Source organism: Poecilia reticulata, chromosome 20 (assembly GCF_904066995.2).
Source record: "Poecilia reticulata chromosome 20, P_reticulata-male-v2, whole genome shotgun sequence".
In the NCBI taxonomy this organism is placed as follows: domain Eukaryota; kingdom Metazoa; phylum Chordata; class Actinopteri; order Cyprinodontiformes; family Poeciliidae; genus Poecilia; species Poecilia reticulata.
The window spans coordinates 21,243,166-21,263,265 of NC_088849.1; the positions used below are offsets into that span (position 1 = coordinate 21,243,166).

General features: G+C 38.2%; 2 protein-coding genes across 8 annotated transcripts; one reads left to right on the forward strand and one right to left on the reverse strand.

Moving 5' to 3' along the window:
* Positions 1–523: 523 nt before the first annotated feature.
* LOC103456783 (ATP-dependent zinc metalloprotease YME1L1) lies at positions 524–15,375 on the reverse strand. 6 transcript variants are annotated; one of them, XM_081601589.1, is made up of 18 exons: positions 15,331–15,375; positions 9,744–9,863; positions 8,702–8,870; positions 8,518–8,619; positions 8,329–8,438; positions 7,178–7,328; positions 7,024–7,107; positions 5,340–5,513; positions 5,111–5,263; positions 4,902–5,034; positions 4,508–4,570; positions 3,939–4,051; positions 3,667–3,822; positions 2,724–2,875; positions 2,508–2,634; positions 2,352–2,425; positions 1,244–1,330; positions 524–1,159 (listed from the first exon to the last, which is right to left on the reverse strand). In XM_081601589.1, exons 1-18 carry the CDS (start codon positions 15,358–15,360, stop codon positions 1,019–1,021), a joined length of 2,139 nt encoding a protein of 712 aa, XP_081457715.1. In that variant the 5' UTR covers positions 15,361–15,375; the 3' UTR covers positions 524–1,018. The 6 variants fall into 6 exon arrangements, with proteins under 6 accessions (XP_081457715.1, XP_081457714.1, XP_081457717.1 ...); XM_081601588.1 differs by having other exon boundaries at positions 7,000–7,107; XM_081601591.1 differs by lacking the exon at positions 15,331–15,375 and adding an exon at positions 14,935–15,020 and having other exon boundaries at positions 7,000–7,107.
* mastl (microtubule associated serine/threonine kinase-like) lies at positions 11,096–20,028 on the forward strand. Of its 2 annotated transcripts, none has more exons than XM_008396531.3 (12): positions 11,096–11,402; positions 11,496–11,633; positions 12,136–12,275; positions 12,355–12,443; positions 13,074–13,180; positions 13,269–13,428; positions 13,731–13,876; positions 14,647–15,591; positions 16,459–16,600; positions 17,670–17,783; positions 18,047–18,148; positions 19,403–20,028. In XM_008396531.3, the coding sequence occupies exons 1-12, from the start codon at positions 11,235–11,237 to the stop codon at positions 19,558–19,560; spliced, it is 2,409 nt and encodes an 802-aa protein (XP_008394753.2). In that variant the 5' UTR covers positions 11,096–11,234; the 3' UTR covers positions 19,561–20,028. The 2 variants fall into 2 exon arrangements, with proteins under 2 accessions (XP_008394753.2, XP_017157486.2); XM_017301997.2 differs by having other exon boundaries at positions 13,269–13,419.
* Positions 20,029–20,100: the final 72 nt, after the last annotated feature.

Genomic DNA, 20,100 nt, shown 5'->3' on the forward strand with positions numbered 1-20,100 from the left:
GGTTTATATGAATGTGTTTTATAATTTGTATTTACATTCTACTTTCCTGCTTTGCTAACTTATTTTTAAGTGCATTTCCATTGTGAAATGTAAGCTAAAATTTTGTCTAAATTTTAAAATTGCCTATATATTTTTAAAGAAATGTTTTTTTTTAGTATTTTACAGGTTTCATTTACATAAAACATGTTAATTTCATAAGACTTTTGGACTAGATTTTTTTACACATATTTAAGATATTGAGAAGTATAGCAAACCATATTGCTCAAGGTTTTATTTTCAGAAGTGGTTATATAATTTTCATCTTTGTGTGAACCTACCTACCTTAGTTTCCTCACTGGGGGACAATAAAGTGAATTTCTATTCTATTCTATTACAGAATATGTATTTTTCCCAATAAATGTTTGGTGTTTGAGCTTTACTCACTGCTCAAAACAAGAAACAATCACTTTTTCTTTGATTTGTGTAACTTACAGTAAAATTACATACTATTTTGACTCCTGAATCACAGAAATCACTCCCAACATTCGTTTCCTGAGAGAAATCTTTATTGGAGCTCCAAGAAGGCCGTCGTCTAAAGTAACAGAAGCACCCAATCCGTCCTTTCAGACGCTTTACAGGATATTTACACAAACTGGCAAACACTTAGTTTTTCCTCAGGTGTGGATAGGAGGATCTATCATGATTTTCCCTGACAGAAAAGAAAATGAAAACAATAATAATAATAATAATAATACATACGTTTGGGCACTTAAATAACTTAGAAACAACATAATATGTAGGAGAAAACATGAGATACAGAAACCTTCAGCTGTGAGTTTGACAATGAGGAACAGCAAAAAACAAGTTTATGATTCTAACTGAAACACGCAGCAGATTCATCGTACTGTGGTGATTTAAAAATGTCAAGCATTTCATCCAGCTTTTCCCATTGTGAAAAGGAGGAATAAAAACAACTGAAAGGCTTTCAAAAGGCCAGTCCCGCTTGCACAGCGTTTTATTTACAGAGTCTTTGAATGTCTCAGTGGTCCAGGGATTTTCCTTCCAGCACCATCTGGATCTCTCTGGCGTCCAGCGTTTCGTACGTCAGCAGCGCGTCCGCCAGCTTCTTGTGCTCCTTGCTGTATGTCTTCAGGATGTTCTTTGCTCGATCGTAGGATTCCTGCAGAGAAACGGACAAAGGAACGATAGAAACTAACGCAGAACAGGGTGAAAGGGTCAACTTGTGGGACGTAGAGCGCCTCACCTTCAGTAGAGCTCTGACTTCGTGCTCGATGGCGGCCTGCGTCTCGGGGCTCTGCTTGGTGATGTCCTTGTAGGTCATGACCCCGAGCTGCACAGACACACAAATTACATCCTTTTAATCACATTTTGTCACTTTAAAGCCAAATAAGCTCCTGCTGCTGTTGGCCACGCCCTCCAAACTCAATGTTTACACATAAAAATGGCTGCAAACAGATGCGACATTAATCAACCGTATATCTTTGAAAAGCAGAAGTGGAGCCTCCTCCAACAACACAGCACTTGTCTTTTCCAGCAGCCATTGCACATTGTAAAAAGACAGAATTCTACCAACTATTTTGGTCCAGTTTCTAGAGCAAATTTCTTAGCAAACTTGAAATAAGGCAAAACTAACTTAAAAGTATCTTTTTAATAACATATAGAGGCTTAAGTAAATAATTCCTTATTATTGATGAAAATGTACTTATAACGACATTTTTCCCATTTTATAAGTTAATTTATCTGCCAATGGAACATAAATAATAAGAAATTATTTACTTATAACAAGCCTTTATTTCTTGCTAAAAAGATACTTTTAAGTTAGTTTGTCATATTTAAAGTGTATTAAGGTATTTGCACTAGAAACTAGACCAACATTACTGGTAAAATTTTGTGTTTTTGAAGTGTACAGAGGTGAAACCAGCCGACAAAACGCTGGAACTCTTCTTGGGTTGCTAGCAACCCAAGTGAATGTTTTCCCAGAAAAACATTCACTTATAATAAATTTTCTTGTAAGTAAAGAAAATTTACAAATAAAGTACTTTAACAAATACTTTATTTGTTAAAGTATTTTCCAGGCATATCGCCATTTTATTTAGGCTTGTCACTGTAAAACAGTAAAATAAATTGTCCCAGAATTTAGTGTGATAAACAATATTGTTGTTTTGAGAACATTTTAAAGTAATATAAACAAAATTGTCCTTCAAAAAAATGGGCTACTTGAGACCAAAGCACCAGACTGAAAACTTTTATTATCCAGTTTTTGGTAGAAAGATAAAAGGAACAAATTATAAATCCTTGTCTTTGCAACTTAACGCCTTAAAATTGGGTCTCTGTCTACCAGCTCGGCTTACCTTGTCGCTCATGCCGAACCGGGTCACCATCAGCTTTGCGATTTGTGTCGCTCCATCAAAGTCGCTGGATGCTCCTAAAAACAGGCCGATTATTGAATAAACGTTTAAATTATCACCCCGTCACGTCTAAGCAGCATTTTACCGAGCAGCTGGTACCTGTGGTGACGTTTTCGTCTCCGAAGATGAGCTCCTCTGCGACGCGGCCGCCCATGCTGACGTCCATCTGGGCCAGCAGCTGGGCCCGCGTCTCGCTCCAGCGGTCGTTCTCGGGGAGCATGGACACCTGGAGGACGAACAAAAACACGACTCAGGTTAGATTCTGCGCAGCCACACCAAACGACGCTGGAGTTTAAGGTTTAAAAACGAACGAACGTGGCCAAGAGTCGGTCCTCTGGGCATGATGGTGGCCTTGTTGATGGGCATCGCGTCTTTGGTGTAATAGGCGACGATGGCGTGTCCGGACTCGTGGTACGCTGTGATGGTCTTGTTCTTTTTGTCTATTTCAACGCTACGCCTCTCAGGACCTGAAAGGAAAGAGACGAATCAGGTTATCTGCAGGTTTCATAAAGTCACATTTCCTCAGGTCCAAAGATAATAACTTCACAGAAAAGTCCCATGAAAAAAAAAACTACATGTGAGACAAAATTTAAGATCAACATATTTAAACTCACATTTCTTCTATGGATTTAAGACATTTTAATTCTAGTTACATAATTTTAGACTCTTTAAAGACGCGCAGACATCTTGAAAATAACGATTTCACAGCAGATGGATAACAGATGGACAAATAGAAGAATAGATGAAGTGGATCTGTTGCAATAAGCAATAAATCAATTGCATGATAAATTAAAACAAGGTCAATCATTTCTATTTGCATAATTTATTGTTTTTTTCTTTTCTTTTCTCTCTTTCTACCAAAAACTGGATGATGAAAATCTTCTGTTTGGTGTTTTGGTCTAAGCTAGCTTCGTGTTTTTGAAGGACAGTTTTGTTTACAGAGACTTCATAATTAATTGTATTTGTTGTTTCTGTTTTGTTTATTCACTTCATTTAAAATATCTTACGGTTCCAGAGAATTTAAAGTTTGGTAAAATGATGTTAAATTTAAATTACTAAACCATTAAATTACTTGAAAATGGTCTCAAAACAGCAACATAATAGGTTATCACAATCAAATCTGGGACAATTTACCGTCCAGTAAAATGTTATTGTGACAAGGAGAGAAAAAGAAATCTAGTTTTTTTGAATTATTGTATTTATTTTCCATTCCTGCATGTTTCTGTGATAAAGAGCAGCTCTGAGCTCCGTCACTCACCCATAAGGATCTTGTCCTTGGCGAACTCCAGGTCCTTCATGGTGACCATCTCCTTCCCGTCCACGGCGGCCTTCAGGGCAGACTGGTTCACCAGGTTCTCCAGTTCTGCCCCGGAGAAGCCCACCGTGCCTCGGGCGATGATCTCGGCATCGACGGCTGACCAGAAACAAAACGACTTGTAAAGACATCCGACTCTCTACCTGCGGGAGCCTGTGAGGCTCGCTGGCTCAGAGCGCTGATGAGCATCAGCAGATGTCTCTGAAATGACCTACCCGGGTCCACTTTGATCTTGGAGAGGTACCAGTTGAGGATCTCTTTGCGACCTTTGACATCGGGGCGGGGGACGGTCACCTGCATGTCGAACCTGCCGGGTCTCACCAGAGCACTGAAAGCAGAAACAATCATCCTCTGTTTACCTCAGTTACCTGAAACAAACTAAAGTTTTACACAAATATCCAATAAAAACACAGAAAACCTGCAAAAATAAACAGGTTTTTAATTTTATTTTTATCTTTAATGTTTTATTTCAATAAAAAAAAATTAAGTTATTAAAAGCCACTTAGGAGAGTCTATAGAGGCAAATGTTCTGGAGTAAATTTGAAATAGAGTCACAATCTTATTTTCTAAGCTATCCCTGCTTCAAACCACCATAAAATATTTCTAAATAAAAAGAAAAATGTTAACTTAACTTAACTTTGTTCTGCTGGTGGTTTGAGTCTCCGCTATGAATCTTAAATAACCTTGTTTATGTTCCTCATTGAGTTTTTGCTGCATTTACTTCATTCCTCTTTAGAAAGAAAAGCTCATTCTAGACAACAATTAACTCAAAGTGGAAACGTACTTATCCAGAGCTTCAGCGAAGTTTGTAGCACCGACGACGATGACGCCTTCGTTGGGTTTGAACCTGGAAAACATCAAAATGGTGTCGGTTTCCATGGAAACGAGGGATATGAAGCGCTCATCGTGATGAGTTTTTCAGCTGTACCGTCCAGCCCCAACGTAAAGCCAATAAAGCCAGACAATGTTGATCGGGAATCGTGTCAAAGCAATCGTGTGGATTAATTATCTCGCACTGTAACACTAAATTTAGTTTTCACGCTTACACCCGCAAGCAAAATACGGAGTTTTATCATCTTTAGTGACATTTGGCTAAAGTTTTGTGTAGTTTAAAGGTCAAAACGCATAAAAATGTGTTTGTTTCGTGGACTGGGCCAGACACTGGAGATGAAACTCACCCGTCCATTTCCGCCAGCAGCTGGTTGATGGTTTGTCTGGAGTAGGGATGCATTGGAGACTCGATCCTCTTTCCTCCCACGCTGTCCAACTCGTCGATGAAGATGACGCACGGAGCGTTTGCTTTTGCCTCTTCTGCAAACCACAAAAGGAAAACTTGTTCTTACTCGGCTGCCTCTCTGCTGCGGTTTTCACCGGTTCTGTAACGTACTGAAGAGGTTCCTGATGCGACTGGCGCCGACGCCCACAAACATCTCGTCAAACTCCGACCCGGAGGCGTAGTAGAATGGAACGTCTGCTTCCCCGGCTACAGCCCGAGCCAGCAGGGTCTTCCCGGTGCCGGGCGGCCCGACCAGGAGAATCCCTGCACAGAGAGTCGACAGTCGGGCTATTTTCATTCACACCGGCAGATATAATCAAAATAAAAACGCTGCTGGTACCTTTGGGCAGTTTTCCACCCAACACTGTGAACTTCTGTGGGTTTTTGAGGAACTCGACGACGTCCTGCAGCTCGTTCTTCGCCTCCTCCACGCCTTTGACGTGCTCGAACGTCACGTTCTTCATCTGGATGGGGTCGACCGCAGAGTCGAGGCCCGTAGTGGTGCGAAACCTCACTGTGGAAAATCCCAGAAAACTTCTCACAAACGACACGAACAAACTGGTTTCACGAAACAAAGATGCAGCTTTCTGCTTACTGTGGCACAAAGGTAAACGTGACGATCCAAACTTATCCTGTCAGTTACTCATTTAGCTCCAGTTGTGTTACGAAACTATGAGCAGCTGCTCTAGAAATGCACATACTGAGAAAAAGAAGCAGGCACCAAAACTCTACATGCACACAGTTTTTCACTTCGTTATATCTACTCTTCAGGAGTTCATGGGATAAACCAGCACAAAGTAACGCAAAATTACGACCAAACAAAACTGAAATATGAATAAATGCGCAGAAAAAAATTCTATAAAGAATCACAATTTATATTCCTTGAAATTCAGAATCGATCCAAACATAATTTTACATATATTTTTAATAATTTCTCTCTTTTTTTCTTTTTTTTTTTTACAGAAAAATCCAGGCAGCTAATACTAGTAAATTAAGTTAAAGAATTTTATAAACAAAAACACATTTTAATGAAATCTGACATAGTAGGAAACCTTATAGAATATTTTTAAATAAATGTTTTATTTCTTTACTCTTGTCAGTCTCATAATTTAAACAGAATCTAAAACATTTGAACAGGAAAAAATGGTTTCTGACTAAAAAAAAATTGTTTCTGAATCAAATCGCTAGGCACTTAAAGATTTGCATCTCTAATGAATAAAACTAATTTTATTCGGCATCTTTTCCTCTAATATTTTACGTCAGTGAGAATACTTATGTAATTTAGTTCCACATATTTTTTGGAGGATGTATAAGATAAGAATTGGGCGCTGAAAAAGTAGGGAAAAATTCTTAAATTGCCAATTTGTGAGATTGAAGCCATAGTGTTGGGTGTTTTAAAATCAAAACGTGTCTTTTGTGGAGGGGAAATGCTTTAAAAACAATAAATCTGTCTTGATTCAGGGTCAGAGATTCAACTATCTCTGTTGCAGAAAATATACCCAAAGCTTACTGAAGAACTGGAATGTCAAAGACACGAGTATCAACTTACAGAAGTCTAAAAATAAGTTTATGTGAGGCTGCGTGACAAACGAGAACTCCTGATTGTTGTTAATATTCTCTTATTTGCTCTCTGAGTACAAAGTGATGCAACATGAGCAGAAAGCTTCTCTGGTCTTTCTGCTTTCAACGAGCAGTATTAGAAAATATTCATAAATGACTGTTTATTAGAGATTACTTTTGAATTTAGGTTAAATAAAAAATATTTCATGACATAGTAAAAAAAAGGTTTTTCTTTTCATTTTCTTGGAGAGCTACAGCCCCCCCTACACCATCCCTAGAACCACCTCTGCTACTTTATGCTGGTCTAATATATAATAAAGCAATGTAGCTGAAAATAAACACCACCCAGTGTTATTTTAATGAATTTCTAAATAAACCGTGTGCATGTAGAGCTGGGATTTTATTTGTATGCATAAGAAAGAATGAAAACCGAAACAAACCGGCGTCAGAAAAGGAGCCTTTACCGGAGAGAAAGGGGGTTCTAGAGAGGCCGTAAATGCCAATGAGGAGGAGGACCAGCAGGACCAGCCTGGTTCTCCTCAATGAGTCTGTAAAAAGGAAACAACATCAGCTCTTCTCTCAGTTCAATAAAAAGCTTTAAGTTTTTACTCCACACACCTTGAGTTCTCTGAGTCAGAGCTTGGGACCTCATGAACCCATCGGTGAAGCCAGTCTTGAAAGCCTCCTGCTGGTTTTCAGGAAGGTTTTTGAGTTTCACCACTTGGTCCAGAGAGTGGGCCTCCACTCCTTTCTCCCTCTGGAGCAAACCCTGAGGAAGAAGCCAAAGGTGGCAGATTTAATCTCAATCTCTAATCATAAAATACAACAAATTAGGACTGTAAATAATGATTATTCTAACAATTGAATAAAAAAATGTTCACGTCCTACAGATTTTTATTAACCACTATAAAAGAAATGCATTAAAAGACAAAAACTAATCATTTAGTTCTTTTTTCAAAACAAAAAACATTTTATTGCCTGAAATGAAATAACGCAGCATTACTTTACTGAATTTGAACCTGGTGAAGATAAAACTAAACAACTTGAGAAGTTTTGGTTGCAACATATTTACAGACATCTCATCTTAAATGCAAACCATCTGTACAGATTTGTGTTAATTATTGCTTAAAGTATGTTTTTTCACAAAATTTTCTTTTTAAAAATCAGTTTTAATAATTAATCCGTTGCTTAATTATAGCTGATGATTATTTCAATAATCGATTAATCTCTAAAAAATGTTTATATTGACTTTTCCGTAACAGGGGTGTCCAAAGTGTGGCCCAGGGGCCATTTGTGGACCTTGGAATGTTTTTTTTGTGGCCCCCACTGCTGTTAAAAAATGGTGCCGATTTGACCCTTCGGCATATGGAGCCGCTGCAGAGGAGACGGACACTTTTTAAAGTAATCAGGGAGAGATTTCCTTGGAAAGTTTATATCTTAAACTTTGTGTTTGAACACAAAGTTCTTACAGTTTTTAAAACAAAGCCGAAAACAATTCACTGACCAACAAAATGGATGATAATTTACTCAAAAAGCAAAATAAATGTACACGTTCAAGGAAATTTAATTCTAATGTTGGTTTTGATAAAAAAAAAACAAATCTGTTAAATTTATTGTTGCGGAGGTAAAGGAGGAAGAATTCAGAATCATATTATTTTTATGTTTTTTAACTGGGAGAAAATGCTGATTTTGGCCCCCGAGGACTTTCAACGTGTGGATTTTGGCCCTCGGTGGAAAATGTTTGGACCCCACTGCCGTAACAAACTCGCCTTCATGAAAGCTGGTGTGTAGGCATCGGGTTCCACCGGACCGTCATATCCCGACTCCACTCGTCTGGTCTTTGCTCTGAGAGTTTTGAACCCTCGGCTCTGAAGCCACACTACGAGGAGAAAACAGAAACGCTAAAATGTTAATCCATTCCTGGGCCTCTGAGTAGAGGTTAAATGTAAATGTCTCACCTGGCAGCAGCTGGAGTTCAGAGCAAGCGTCCCGAAGAGGGCTGTGGTACCGACGGAGGAATAACGGCGAGCTATGACCCAATAATCTTTTTTGTGAAAACCCTTTGTGTAAAAAAAGAAATGCTTCAGGTGGTTTTCTTGTGAAATAAAACAAAAGAACAGCAGAGCAGGTTGATCTTCTCACCATATTTGTTCTGAAAGAAGCTGTCTGCAGAAACGTGACTAGTCTTCCATATTGAGGTAACGGTGGGAGGTTCTTCAGGACTCGGTGGGGGCATTAACCTGCTGACCAGCTCATCCAGCTGACTCCCCTGGACCTCGGAGAGGCCCAGATCCCTCAGGCTGACACTCGGCTGGCAGCAAACAACAACAGCAGTGAGACAAAGAGACACAAAAACAACAAGCCGTGCAACTTCCAGGAGTTTTATGGGCCTGGTTTCTATGGATTAGGGTTGAAATGGACAATTCAAATAAACTCTGATCACTAAATCTCTTTAATATGCTTCAGAATTAATTAAAAATCTAACTTTTGGCAAATTATCCAAAAAGTGTTACTCATACTGTGGATTAATTGAGCACAGATACAGCAACTTAAAGCATTTATTTCTGTTCATTTGAATTATCATCGCTCACAATTAATAGAAAAAATGGCAGCTGGACAAAATTAAGGCTCATTAGATGGAAAATGTAGTTGGGCCACATTCAACTATATTTACAAAGTAATGAGGAATAATTTATTCAGCTGTTTAGCTTGATATTTGAAGAGATTGTTTTGATTTTTTTTTATTCTCCTTTGTTTTCCCTGCTTTTGCAGGGCCATTCTGTATCATGAATGTGCTTCTAATTGCTTTCATTTGCACAAAATTAAGAAACTGTGAGCAAATATTGCTATCAGTTGCAACACGTGTCTATTTTTGTGTTTCCTCTCTTATCTGGACTTTCATCACCCTTTGAGCTTTAGCGTTTTGGGGAATGTCATCTTTGTCTGGTGAGAGCATCTGCTGCTGAGAAACTCTGTCCAACTGGCTAAATATCACAGCAAATGTTCCTGTAACAGAAACATTAATAACTTTTTGATCTGCAACCAATATCTTGACTTAAAACGATCAAGATGCACCTGCACATCAACCTACCTCTATTTTTAATCCTACCTTCTTCTTTAAATCTTTACTTATTTGATTAAAAATACTTTTTGATACATTGTGAATGTCTGGTACTCGTCTCACCTCTTTCAGGTATGACTTGTGCTCCTGTCTGAAGTCTTTGTGCAAAGAGTGGACTGAAGCTGTAGCTGAGCTCTTCAGGGAGTGGAGGGCGTTGAGGACCTGGCTGAGAGGAACCACCATCTGTGAGAGCATGAAGACAGGAGGGTGAATAACACGGTTTCCCCACATGATGATCCCCGGTGACCCGCTTAACCTTGACTTTATTTATAGCCACTAATCGATCATAATAGTTAATATGTAATAAACTGGAAGTAGACTCAGCTAACCTACTGACAGCAGGTCAGGATTATGTCAGTTTCAGTCACATGCTTCTTAAGTACTGAGACTGTCTGTACCGACATGTTTACACTAATTGTTTTAATCGCTATAATATAGATAAAAAAATGAACAGATGTTAACAGTCGAAATGACGCAAGCATCGGCTCATGTGGACGAAATGTAGCGTTTACAAGCTAAACACTTAGCATTAGCATTAGCCGAGTCGAGTTGTCATTGGCTAGAACAAAAGTCACAACTAAAACAAGCGTAAACATGGGTGTTTACTGCTTATTAATGACTTTAATGTTTTTAAAACAAGAGTTGAAGTGATAAACTGAAACTTTTGTCGGACACATGCAGACAAGTTAATCATATAATCAACCTGCTTCTCAGTCTGTCCGCTTACATACCTGCTGTGGCTGAAATGAAAACATTTTTCTCCCGTAAGTATTGGCTAGAACCTGTCTTCGGTGAGTTACAATGTGAGGACAGAACCTCAATAAAACGTTAACAATCAAGTCCTGCTCACAGCGCTGTCCTTTTAGCTTCCCCCGTTACACAACTCTCAATAGTTACACAACTTTTGTTTTAGCTAACATCGGGAAATGGATTCTCCCCCCGGCATCTGAGGTCAAATGGACTACAAAATGACGCAGATCAGTTAAAACTACCAGGAACGAGTGGCGTCCTTGCCTCGCCTGTTTAAAAATGACTCATTACTTATTTTGAAACATGGATACGTAATGAGGATATTTGATCAATGCTTGCGTTCTTAAATATCAATCTAATATCAATCTAAAAATCTTTAAATCATTGCAGATTTTTGTTTTATATACAAAACAGCAATATATATAGGGTTATATAGGGTTATATAGGTATATATATATATATATATATATATATATATATATATATATATATATATATATATATATATATATATATATATATATATATATATATATATTGTTTTATACTTCATATACTGTCTGTCTACTCCATATTTATGGATATATATACATTAAATCATACATTAAATTATACATTGCAGATTTTTGTTTTGCTGATTTTATACAGGCAGTATTTTGAGTACCTACATCACGTCACAGGACCCCGTGACAGGCAGGGAATTCAAAAATTCAAAACAAACTCCGCACTATTTGTTGTTCTGCCATGGTAGTGTTTACGCTGGACTCGCTACCGGATTTTAAGTGAAATTATTCCATCGTTAGAATGGAGGTAAAAGAGAAACACAAAGTTGGTTCAAATGTAAAATCAGTGGAAATACCGAGGCCTCCTTCGATCGATGATTTCACCGTTTTGAAGCCCATCAGCCGCGGCGCCTTTGGAAAGGTCTACCTCGCTCGGAAGAAGAGCAATGCGCGCTTATACGCTATTAAGGTGAGTCGATACACCTTTAGTTAAATTTGATTACATTTATTTGCTGGTTTTTTGTATGAAAGTTGGGGATAATATTATCTTTTGTCGCTGTAGGTGATGAAGAAGGCAGACATGGTGGATAAAAACATGGCGAGTCAGATGAAGGCAGAGAGAGACGCCCTAGCTCTGAGCAAAAGTCCCTTCGTTGTTCACTTGTTTTACTTCCTCCAGACTGCAGCCAAGATCTATCTGGTAATGCTGAGTGAAAGAGTTCAAAATAATTTTTATTTAAAACATCTCTAGTGGACTCAGTTCAGTTCTCCTTATTAACCTCGAAGGACAAATTGCTTTCATTATTTAGTGATTATAGTGCTAAATTTACATCTTCAGGTTTATTCCAGGTATTATTAATGGCATCCATCGATCCAGCCATTCTCTATTGGATAATCAAGAATATGTAATGGTCTCACACACTGTTCTGTGAAACCAGAACATGTTATTGATTAAGCCAAAGCCATGAAAAATACAATATATTGCCAAAATATTCAGACATTTAATTTTAAATTATGTTTGTCTAATCACTTCCATGGCTAAATGAGTATAATATGCCTTGGTATGCAGCCCATTTGTGCAAACATTCGTGAAACAATGTGTCGCTCTATTGCACATTTGTGAAATAATTTCCTTCCTACTAAACATTCCACCGTCGGTTACTAGCCATATCCTAACAAAGTGTTTGTTTTATTGATCAAAGGTGATGGAATACCTCATCGGTGGGGACGTGAAGTCTCTACTCCATATTTATGGATATTTTGAGGAGGACATGGCTGTGAAGTATATCTCTGAGGTTGCGTTGGCTTTGGACTACCTTCACCGCCACGGCATAATCCACAGGTAACAAGCTGCGCAACAAGATGTTGATGTTTTATCACAGCAAGTGATCAATGCTCATTGTGTGATCTGATGCGCTCAGGGACCTGAAACCAGACAACATGCTCATATCCAACCAAGGCCACATCAAGCTGACAGACTTTGGGCTCTCAAAGGTCAAGCTTGACAGAGGTAAACAAGGGTGAATTCACATCAGACCTGTTAAGTTTGCTTTAATCGAACTGAAGTGTGTTTGGCCTAGAAAGTCCAGTTTATTTGTGGAGGTGTGAATGCATCTGTGAACTCTGGTCCACCTAAAAACCTCGGTCTCGGTTCAGTTGAAGTGAACTCTGGTGCGGTTTTAATGCATATGTGAATGTAAGCGGACCAGAGACCGCTCCAACAGCAGGAAGCAGACTGTAGCACAGGGCATTCTGGGTAAATACAACCAAAATAAACGCAGCAGTCCAACACCAGCTGGAGAAATGGGTTGTGGTTTTGTACCAAAGACAAAAGAGAAACTTTAAAACTGCTAAAATCTGACGCTACTCCATTTTTGTTTATGTTTCATGAAGAAGGACGTTCCACCTCTGGAGAAAACCTCTGGAGACGTTCATGTCGTCTCCAGAGGTTTTTGTGTCATTTTCTTCTGTGGTTCTTGATGCAGCGCCATCACAGGGGAAGATGTTTTTCAAAGAGTTTTGTGAACCACACCAGCTGAAAATGTAACAAAGTTGCAATTTTGGTCCCCATCCAAAACTCTAAACCTGTAACCATGAGCTGCTTCATTCTTATTCACTTCTTACTCTGTGTGTAAAACAGAGCTCAGTCTTATGGACATCCTCACGACTCCATCTTTGGCGAAACCGAAAAACGACTTCTTCCGCACGCCGGGTCAAGTTCTCTCTTTGATCAGCTCCCTGGGATTCGTAAGCATTGTCTAAACCATTAATCAGAAAAGGCGACCGGGATGAATGTGGACTCTAAATCCTCTCTGTTTGTTTTTGGGACCTGCAGAACACGCCGGCAACAGAAGGGAAGCGGCACTGCAGCGCCTCGGTTGTGTCCAGCCCGATGTCCTGCAGCAAAGTGAAGCAGAAGAACAACTCGCTTGGTTCTCCTGCGATGAACAACTCGGAACAGCTGTTTTCTCCAGCTGACTACCTTTGTAAAATGAGTAGGAAATTAACTCTAACGTCATTTAAATTGTTTCTGTTCTGTGGAAAAGTCCCAGATCTTAAGCACAGTCCACATATTTTCAATAGAGTTGATGTCACAGTCCTGTTTTACTTATCTATTGTTTATTAAGTGATGAAAAAATCTGCAGGTCATTTTTTTTTTTTATCCGATTAATGGTCAGAATAATTGTATTAGTTGCAGCCATAAAATATAAGTATATGATCTTTAGAGGAGGTAAAACATTAAAATAAGTGCAGTTAATATGACTTTTCTTATCATGGTGTATGTTAACTCCGGCAGGGCCTAAGACCAGAGTTTTCAGTCCTCATAAACTGGCAAAAAACTTGACTCCCAATTTGCTGAGGAGCAGAAAGCGGTTTGAGACGATGAGCGCCGGAAGCACCACCGACACTGAGGGGGGCGTCAGTCCCATGTGGGAGTGTGAGGTCAGTGTTGGTGGAACAGCAGCAGTTCCGACTTCGTTTGCTGCTAAATTAAATAGTTAGTTTCTTCTTCATTTAGAAAAGAAACATACAATGGTGTATTAGGACCATCAGAGATAGAAAGAAATGAGTACATGTAATAGATTAATCTCAAAATATGAGTCTAAGAAATGTAGAAAAAAATAAATACATTTCTGAGTTTGAAAAGTGAAAAATATTCTAAAAAACTCAAATTTTGAGATTGATCTCAGGAATTTTCTAGAAAAAAATTTAAATATCTGGCTTGAAATGTCAAAAATATTCTAGAAAAAAATGTTGAAATTTGAGAAATTAAAAGTTGAAAATTTGCTAGAATAAACTCAGAAATGTTGAGATACATAGATATTTCTGACAAATTAAGTCAAATGTTCTATAAAAATACCGAAATTTTCTAGAAAAAAAAGTTAATTTTTGGTTTGAAAAGTCAAAAATCTATTAGAAAACTCAAATTTTGAGACTAATAAAAGGACTTTTGAAGAAACTTGTAAACTTTTGAATTTCAGATGTGTAAAATTTTCTGTTTTCCTTAATAAACAAAATAAGGCAAAACAACAACAGAATAAATAGAATGACCAGAATTTTCGATTTTTTTGAAACTCAGAAATTTCAAGGTTTTTTCGGTGGAAATTTACTCCTCTTTTTCTATCTACAATGGACCTACTACTCTGTTATAGGCAGCAGCTCCGAGTTCGTTTGGTGCTAAATTAAATGGATAAATGTTCTTCTTTCTTTAGAAAGAAAACGAGCAGGGGTCAAGAGGACGTGGAGTTTCTACTAAAGATGCCCCTAATCTGCCCAAAAAGTACAGTTCTCCCATCAGGAAACGTCAACCGTTCTCGGCAGTTCGGCGCCATCTTGAATCAGAGCGAGATAACTGCCAGCCAACAGTTCCCTCCTCTGTAAAGAGGACATTTTCAGACATCAACCGAAGTCCAGAGCTGCTGGAGACCAGAGCCAAGAAGACAAACGCAGAATACAAGAGATTCTTTGAGATTCCCGACACCGCTCTGAGTCACACTGGCCTGACTGGGACGTTCTCCACCATCCAGATTGGCGACTTCTTGACCACTACAGGAAACATGGCGGCGGACCACTGCGACCCGAGGCGCTCCAGCCCAATCCCTGTCGCCAAAAGTCTTTTCAGTGAGCTGGAGGAGCCGGCAGAGGACTTGTTTCAAGACGGGACTAAAGAGCCATCCCAGTGCAGTTTCACGTCCCCTCTTCCGGGGAACGTTGACGTTTGCCGGAGCCTGAGCCTGAGCCTGGACTCTGACGGCTCCATCCATGAGACGTCTCTCACCGTCGACTGTAACGCTTCTCTCCAGCCAATCAAACCAGAGGAGCACGAGCGGTGCTCCGAGTCGCCTCAACGGACTTTCCCCGTCACCATAGAAACGCCCAAACTAGTCGAGACCGACCTGAGAGGCGAATCCCTCCATAGAATCCATGACATGTCCTGCAGCTTCTCGCAGTCTCCGTCCTTCCTAAAGCCGCGGAACGTCGTGGTTTTCCGCAGCTACTGCAGCTCCATCAACCGCTCCAACACGTCCGGGGTTTCCAGGCTCAGCGTGGGCTCCGTGGAGGCCATGGACGTGTCCGCCGCCGCTTCCTGTCACTCTGCCTGCGGCACGGCAACGCCTGTGCAGCGGCGGAGAAGCTCCAACGGTTCCGTTAACCAGGTCAGTGTTCAGGGGTGGAGGCCGAAGATTGTAATTTTAAAAAATGTAAATTTTTTAAAATTTTAAAATTTAAATATAAAAATTTAAATTTTCATATTTAAATTTTTTTAAATATGAAATGTAATTTTAAAAAAAGCTATTTTATTAACTGTATTCTTGATTTTTAAATTAATCTTAAATGTCGTATCTTTATTTATTTGACCTAGATTTAATTTTAATTTTGAAACATTTTTAAAATTAAACATATTTTACTTTTTAAATCCTTTTTGCGTTAATATTTTTGAAGTCTGGATTTATTTATTTTTTTCTTATATTTTTATATCCCTGCTTTTAATTTTATTTAAGTCTCATCTTGGTTGAATTTTTTTATTTAATGCTTGTGTTTTTTTATTATTATTATGTTGTCTTTTTATGTATGTTGTGTTGATTAGATAATTTTCTCCCCTCTCTATTTTATTTTAAACTTTGGTGGTTTTTAATATATTCAAAATTTTTATTTCATTTAGATTTTTTTTAAGGATTAAATTTTTTTAAATGATGTATTTTCATTTCATAATATCTTAATTTCTTTTATAAATCATTCCTTTTGATTTATTAATATAGATACGACGTATAAAACAAATTAGGATTTAAAATGAAAATACATTAAAATCAAGATTAAATTTAAAAAAAAAATCAAAACCGCCAAATCAAAACGAAATGAGAATATGAATATATGCTTACATACATGTAAAATAAAAATATAGCATTTGTATTTCATATAAATATTTTTCTGTTTTGCTTCTTTTTTTTTTTCAAAGGTTTGCTTGAGTTTATGAACCATTTTTTAACTTCTCTCTCCTTCTATTTCTCTTCCTCTCACATTAGACTCCTCAGCCCATGTCGACCTCTCACACCCCTTTCCGGACTCCAAAGAGCGTCCGAAGGGGCGCGCTGCCTGTTGAGGGCGCCCCAATTTTGGGAACCCCGGATTATTTGGCTCCGGAGCTTCTCCTTGGAAAACCTCACGGTAAAAGAAGGGAAAACTTTAAAATCAAACAAATCCGCCTGTAATGTAATCGCCTGCTGATTATCACTGTAGCTCTTGTGACAGGCGTTCTGCTTTAGTTTCAGGAAGTTTTCTGTTTGGTAAGTTTATAGCAACGTTGTTTCTTGCAGCTTGCATGTTGCCCTTGCCAGGCTGCTAATACTGTTGCAGGAAATAAACTGCTCCTACCCCCAATTTTTCCATTCCCTCTGTTTCTGGATCTGGAAACAAACTGGGATTGGTTATTGATTGGGACTGAAGTTTCGGATTGGAAGGATGAAAGTGGGTTGTCTGTGCAGTTAGCATGTTAACAGCAGGGGAATCTGGAGGCTTTTAACTGGACGAACTGGTTTCTGCTTCTGAAAGGCTGCTTGGGTCAAATGTTGAAACTCATGCAGAAGTTGCAAAACGGTAAACTCAGTTTATTTTTAGTCCGATTTCACATGAATAATTCAGAATTGCTGTGATTTATTTTAAATTTTCACTGTTATGCCAACGTTTAGTTTTTTTTTGTTTGTTTGGTTTTTTTAACCTGATGGACATTTACAGTTGAAACCAGATATTTACTGAGTAAAAAGACAAAAACAATTTTTTATCTTGCAGTCTGAAGTTAAATCAAACTAAACTTTTCTTGCTTTAGCTTGGTTACAATTACAATTATTTGCTAAACGTGAGAACATATTTTAATTCAAGGAAAGTTTTTAAAATGTTCTTGCTTTTTAACAAATATAAATAATTTTGGAAATTCTAACTAAGCTAAAACAAGAAAAGTTTAGTCTGATTTATCTTCAGACACAGAGGAAAAATGTGTTTGTTTTCTGTGTGTGTAAATATCTGATTTGAACCATATTTTTGCATGTAAAAGTGAATAATTAATGCTCAGTAGTGTCAAGGTGAACCTCTAACATAGTCCTTCCTGCTTCAGCCACTGCAGCCCAATCAGGTCACATTAACAGGAATCACATGCTAGCTAACAGGCTAGCATGCTAACAGATGCTAGCCTGTTAGCATCTCGCTGAATCCTCATTGCTTCCTGTTTGTTTCTGGCCAGACTGCAGGGTGGACTGGTGGGCGCTCGGCGTGTGTCTGTTCGAGTTCCTCACCGGAGTGCCGCCCTTCAACGACGAAACTCCCCAGCTGGTTTTCCAGAATATTCTCAACAGAGGTCAGTTCAAGTACGACGGCGTGTTAGGGATGAAAACCAGGAAGAAAATTTCCACCAAGAAATTTTGAGATTAATCTCAGAAACTTTCTAATAAAGAACATCTACATTTCATTTCTGAATTTGAAAAATCAAAAACTTTCAAGAAAAAACTCAAAAATCTTGAAAGGTTTAAAATCTCGCAGAAAAAATTTGCTTGACTAATATTCATGCTGTTCTAGTTTAGCTGCTTGCTCTTACTTCCAGTTTAACTTGTACATTTTTAGACATCCCTTGGCCTGAAGGGGAGGAGAAACTTCCTGTAAACTCCAGGAATGCCATTGAGATCCTGCTGGCCATGGACATGAGGAAACGCGCCGGCCTGAAGGGTAAAAATCGCACTCTGCCGGGAAGCTGCAGGGTTTTAAACCTTCAGTAGGCCATTGCTTTGGTTTATTTTTTATTGTCTGTGTAGAATTTCCTTTTAAATATTTTCCAGATCTCGACAGGTTTGGAAAAAGAAAATGGAGCATATAAAATATTTCTGTATTTGAGATTTTTCCCCTTATACTACACTATGAAATTATTTTAAATTACATTTAATTAATTAAATTTTTTTACTGCAAATAATCTGAATTGGTCATCAACTTAACTTACAGCAGCTTAAAATAGTGACGTAATTATAATTTATAATGTGAAAATTACGTCCTGTAAAGTATGGATTTACTTTTTCATTTTCCAGGTAACAAGAAATTTAATTATGGGAAAAAATATATTTCCCTATTGTTGTTTTGTTTTTTAAGCGTAAAAGTCTATAAATGTAATTTGTATTTATTTATTTTGACATGTTTCCTCTTTAATTTGCCTCAGTTTTAACATTTCACTCATCAATATTTAAATTTTTGACTTAGAGACTGAATGAACAGTTGTTCAAAAATTAAAAGGGAAGCTATTTACAACTTTAAATTCTAGTTCAATTGGACCTTCAACTGGGTCTAAATCTGTCTTGAAAAATTGATCACGATATTAGCACGATATAGTCTTTGTTTTAAATATCTGAAATACAACCAGTTTCTTAGTATTTCAGTTTTCTAAAAAGTTTTCTCTTCACGCCATTGTTTTATTTTTAAGCAGTTATGAGGAACAGTGGCAAAACTTTAAATTGCTGGTGCACAAGTTACTCAACAGGTCGTTGCTAGGCAACCACAGGTTTGTGGCACTTCAAGCTGTTGCTAGGTAACCAGAGAGCGAGTGAGTTGATTCTACCAACTTTGCTTTGGCTGAAGTCTGCTCTGGGTCGGAGTTCAGCGAATAACCGATATATTGAATATTCCATCAGATGTATTATCTATTGATATTGATTGTCCTGATTTATTGTTTAATGCCAACAAAAATACTAAAACTACCATTTTGGGAAAGTTTTACCTACAAAACAAAATAAAAGAACCGTTCACTTCCATCCTTATTTGATCATTCCAATAGTTGTTAGACCCGATTAGGTCAGTCTACTAATGGAAACACATTTCTAAAATGGGAAGGTAAATTCAGCTTTGTTGTCGTTTTTTTTAATGGTGGAAACTATAGATGCTAAGGCTAGGCTAATATGCTAAAGCTGCCTGATTCTTTTGTCGTTTTGTTTGCAGAACTGAAGCGCCACCGCCTGTTCGACGGCCTGGACTGGGACAACCTGCAGGACCAGCCGATGCCGTTCATACCGCAGCCGGAGGACGAAACCGACACGTCGTACTTCGAGGCGAGAAACAACGCTCAGCACATCGCCGTGTCTGGCTTCAGTCTGTAGCCTCAAAGCTTTGTTTGGTCTTATGTCTGTTAAACCGCACTGATTTAAAGATGTAGCAAAATCAGAGCCGCAGACGGACATGCAAACGGTTCTGATTGGTTCTCTGTTCACTGGTTCTTTTAAAAGAAACTTTTACACATGTGCAATCACTGCTGCTGTATACTGTTGAGAGGAAAGTGTCTTAAAACTTTATTTGCTGAGAAGTCTTAAATAATGCTCTTTGCTTGCTAACTTTATCGTCTGCAGGTTTTGGTGTTTAGTTTCTGTTTTCTCCTCTGCCTCTTTGTTTTTCTGTGTAAAGGTCATGACCTGCGGGCCCTAAAACCGTTTAGGAGTGCAACAACACTGAAGAAAAACCTATTCATATATTCATAAATAATGTTTTAATGTATCAATTTCTGTGTTTATTTTGTCTGATTGTTTTAAGATATATGTGGCGTTTTGAAATAAAACAGAAATTTCCTCCTTTTTATGTGTTTTGATCTGATTTCTTCTTTGCTCCCTGTACTGCTTGTACACTTTTATCTTTTTTTTAAAGGG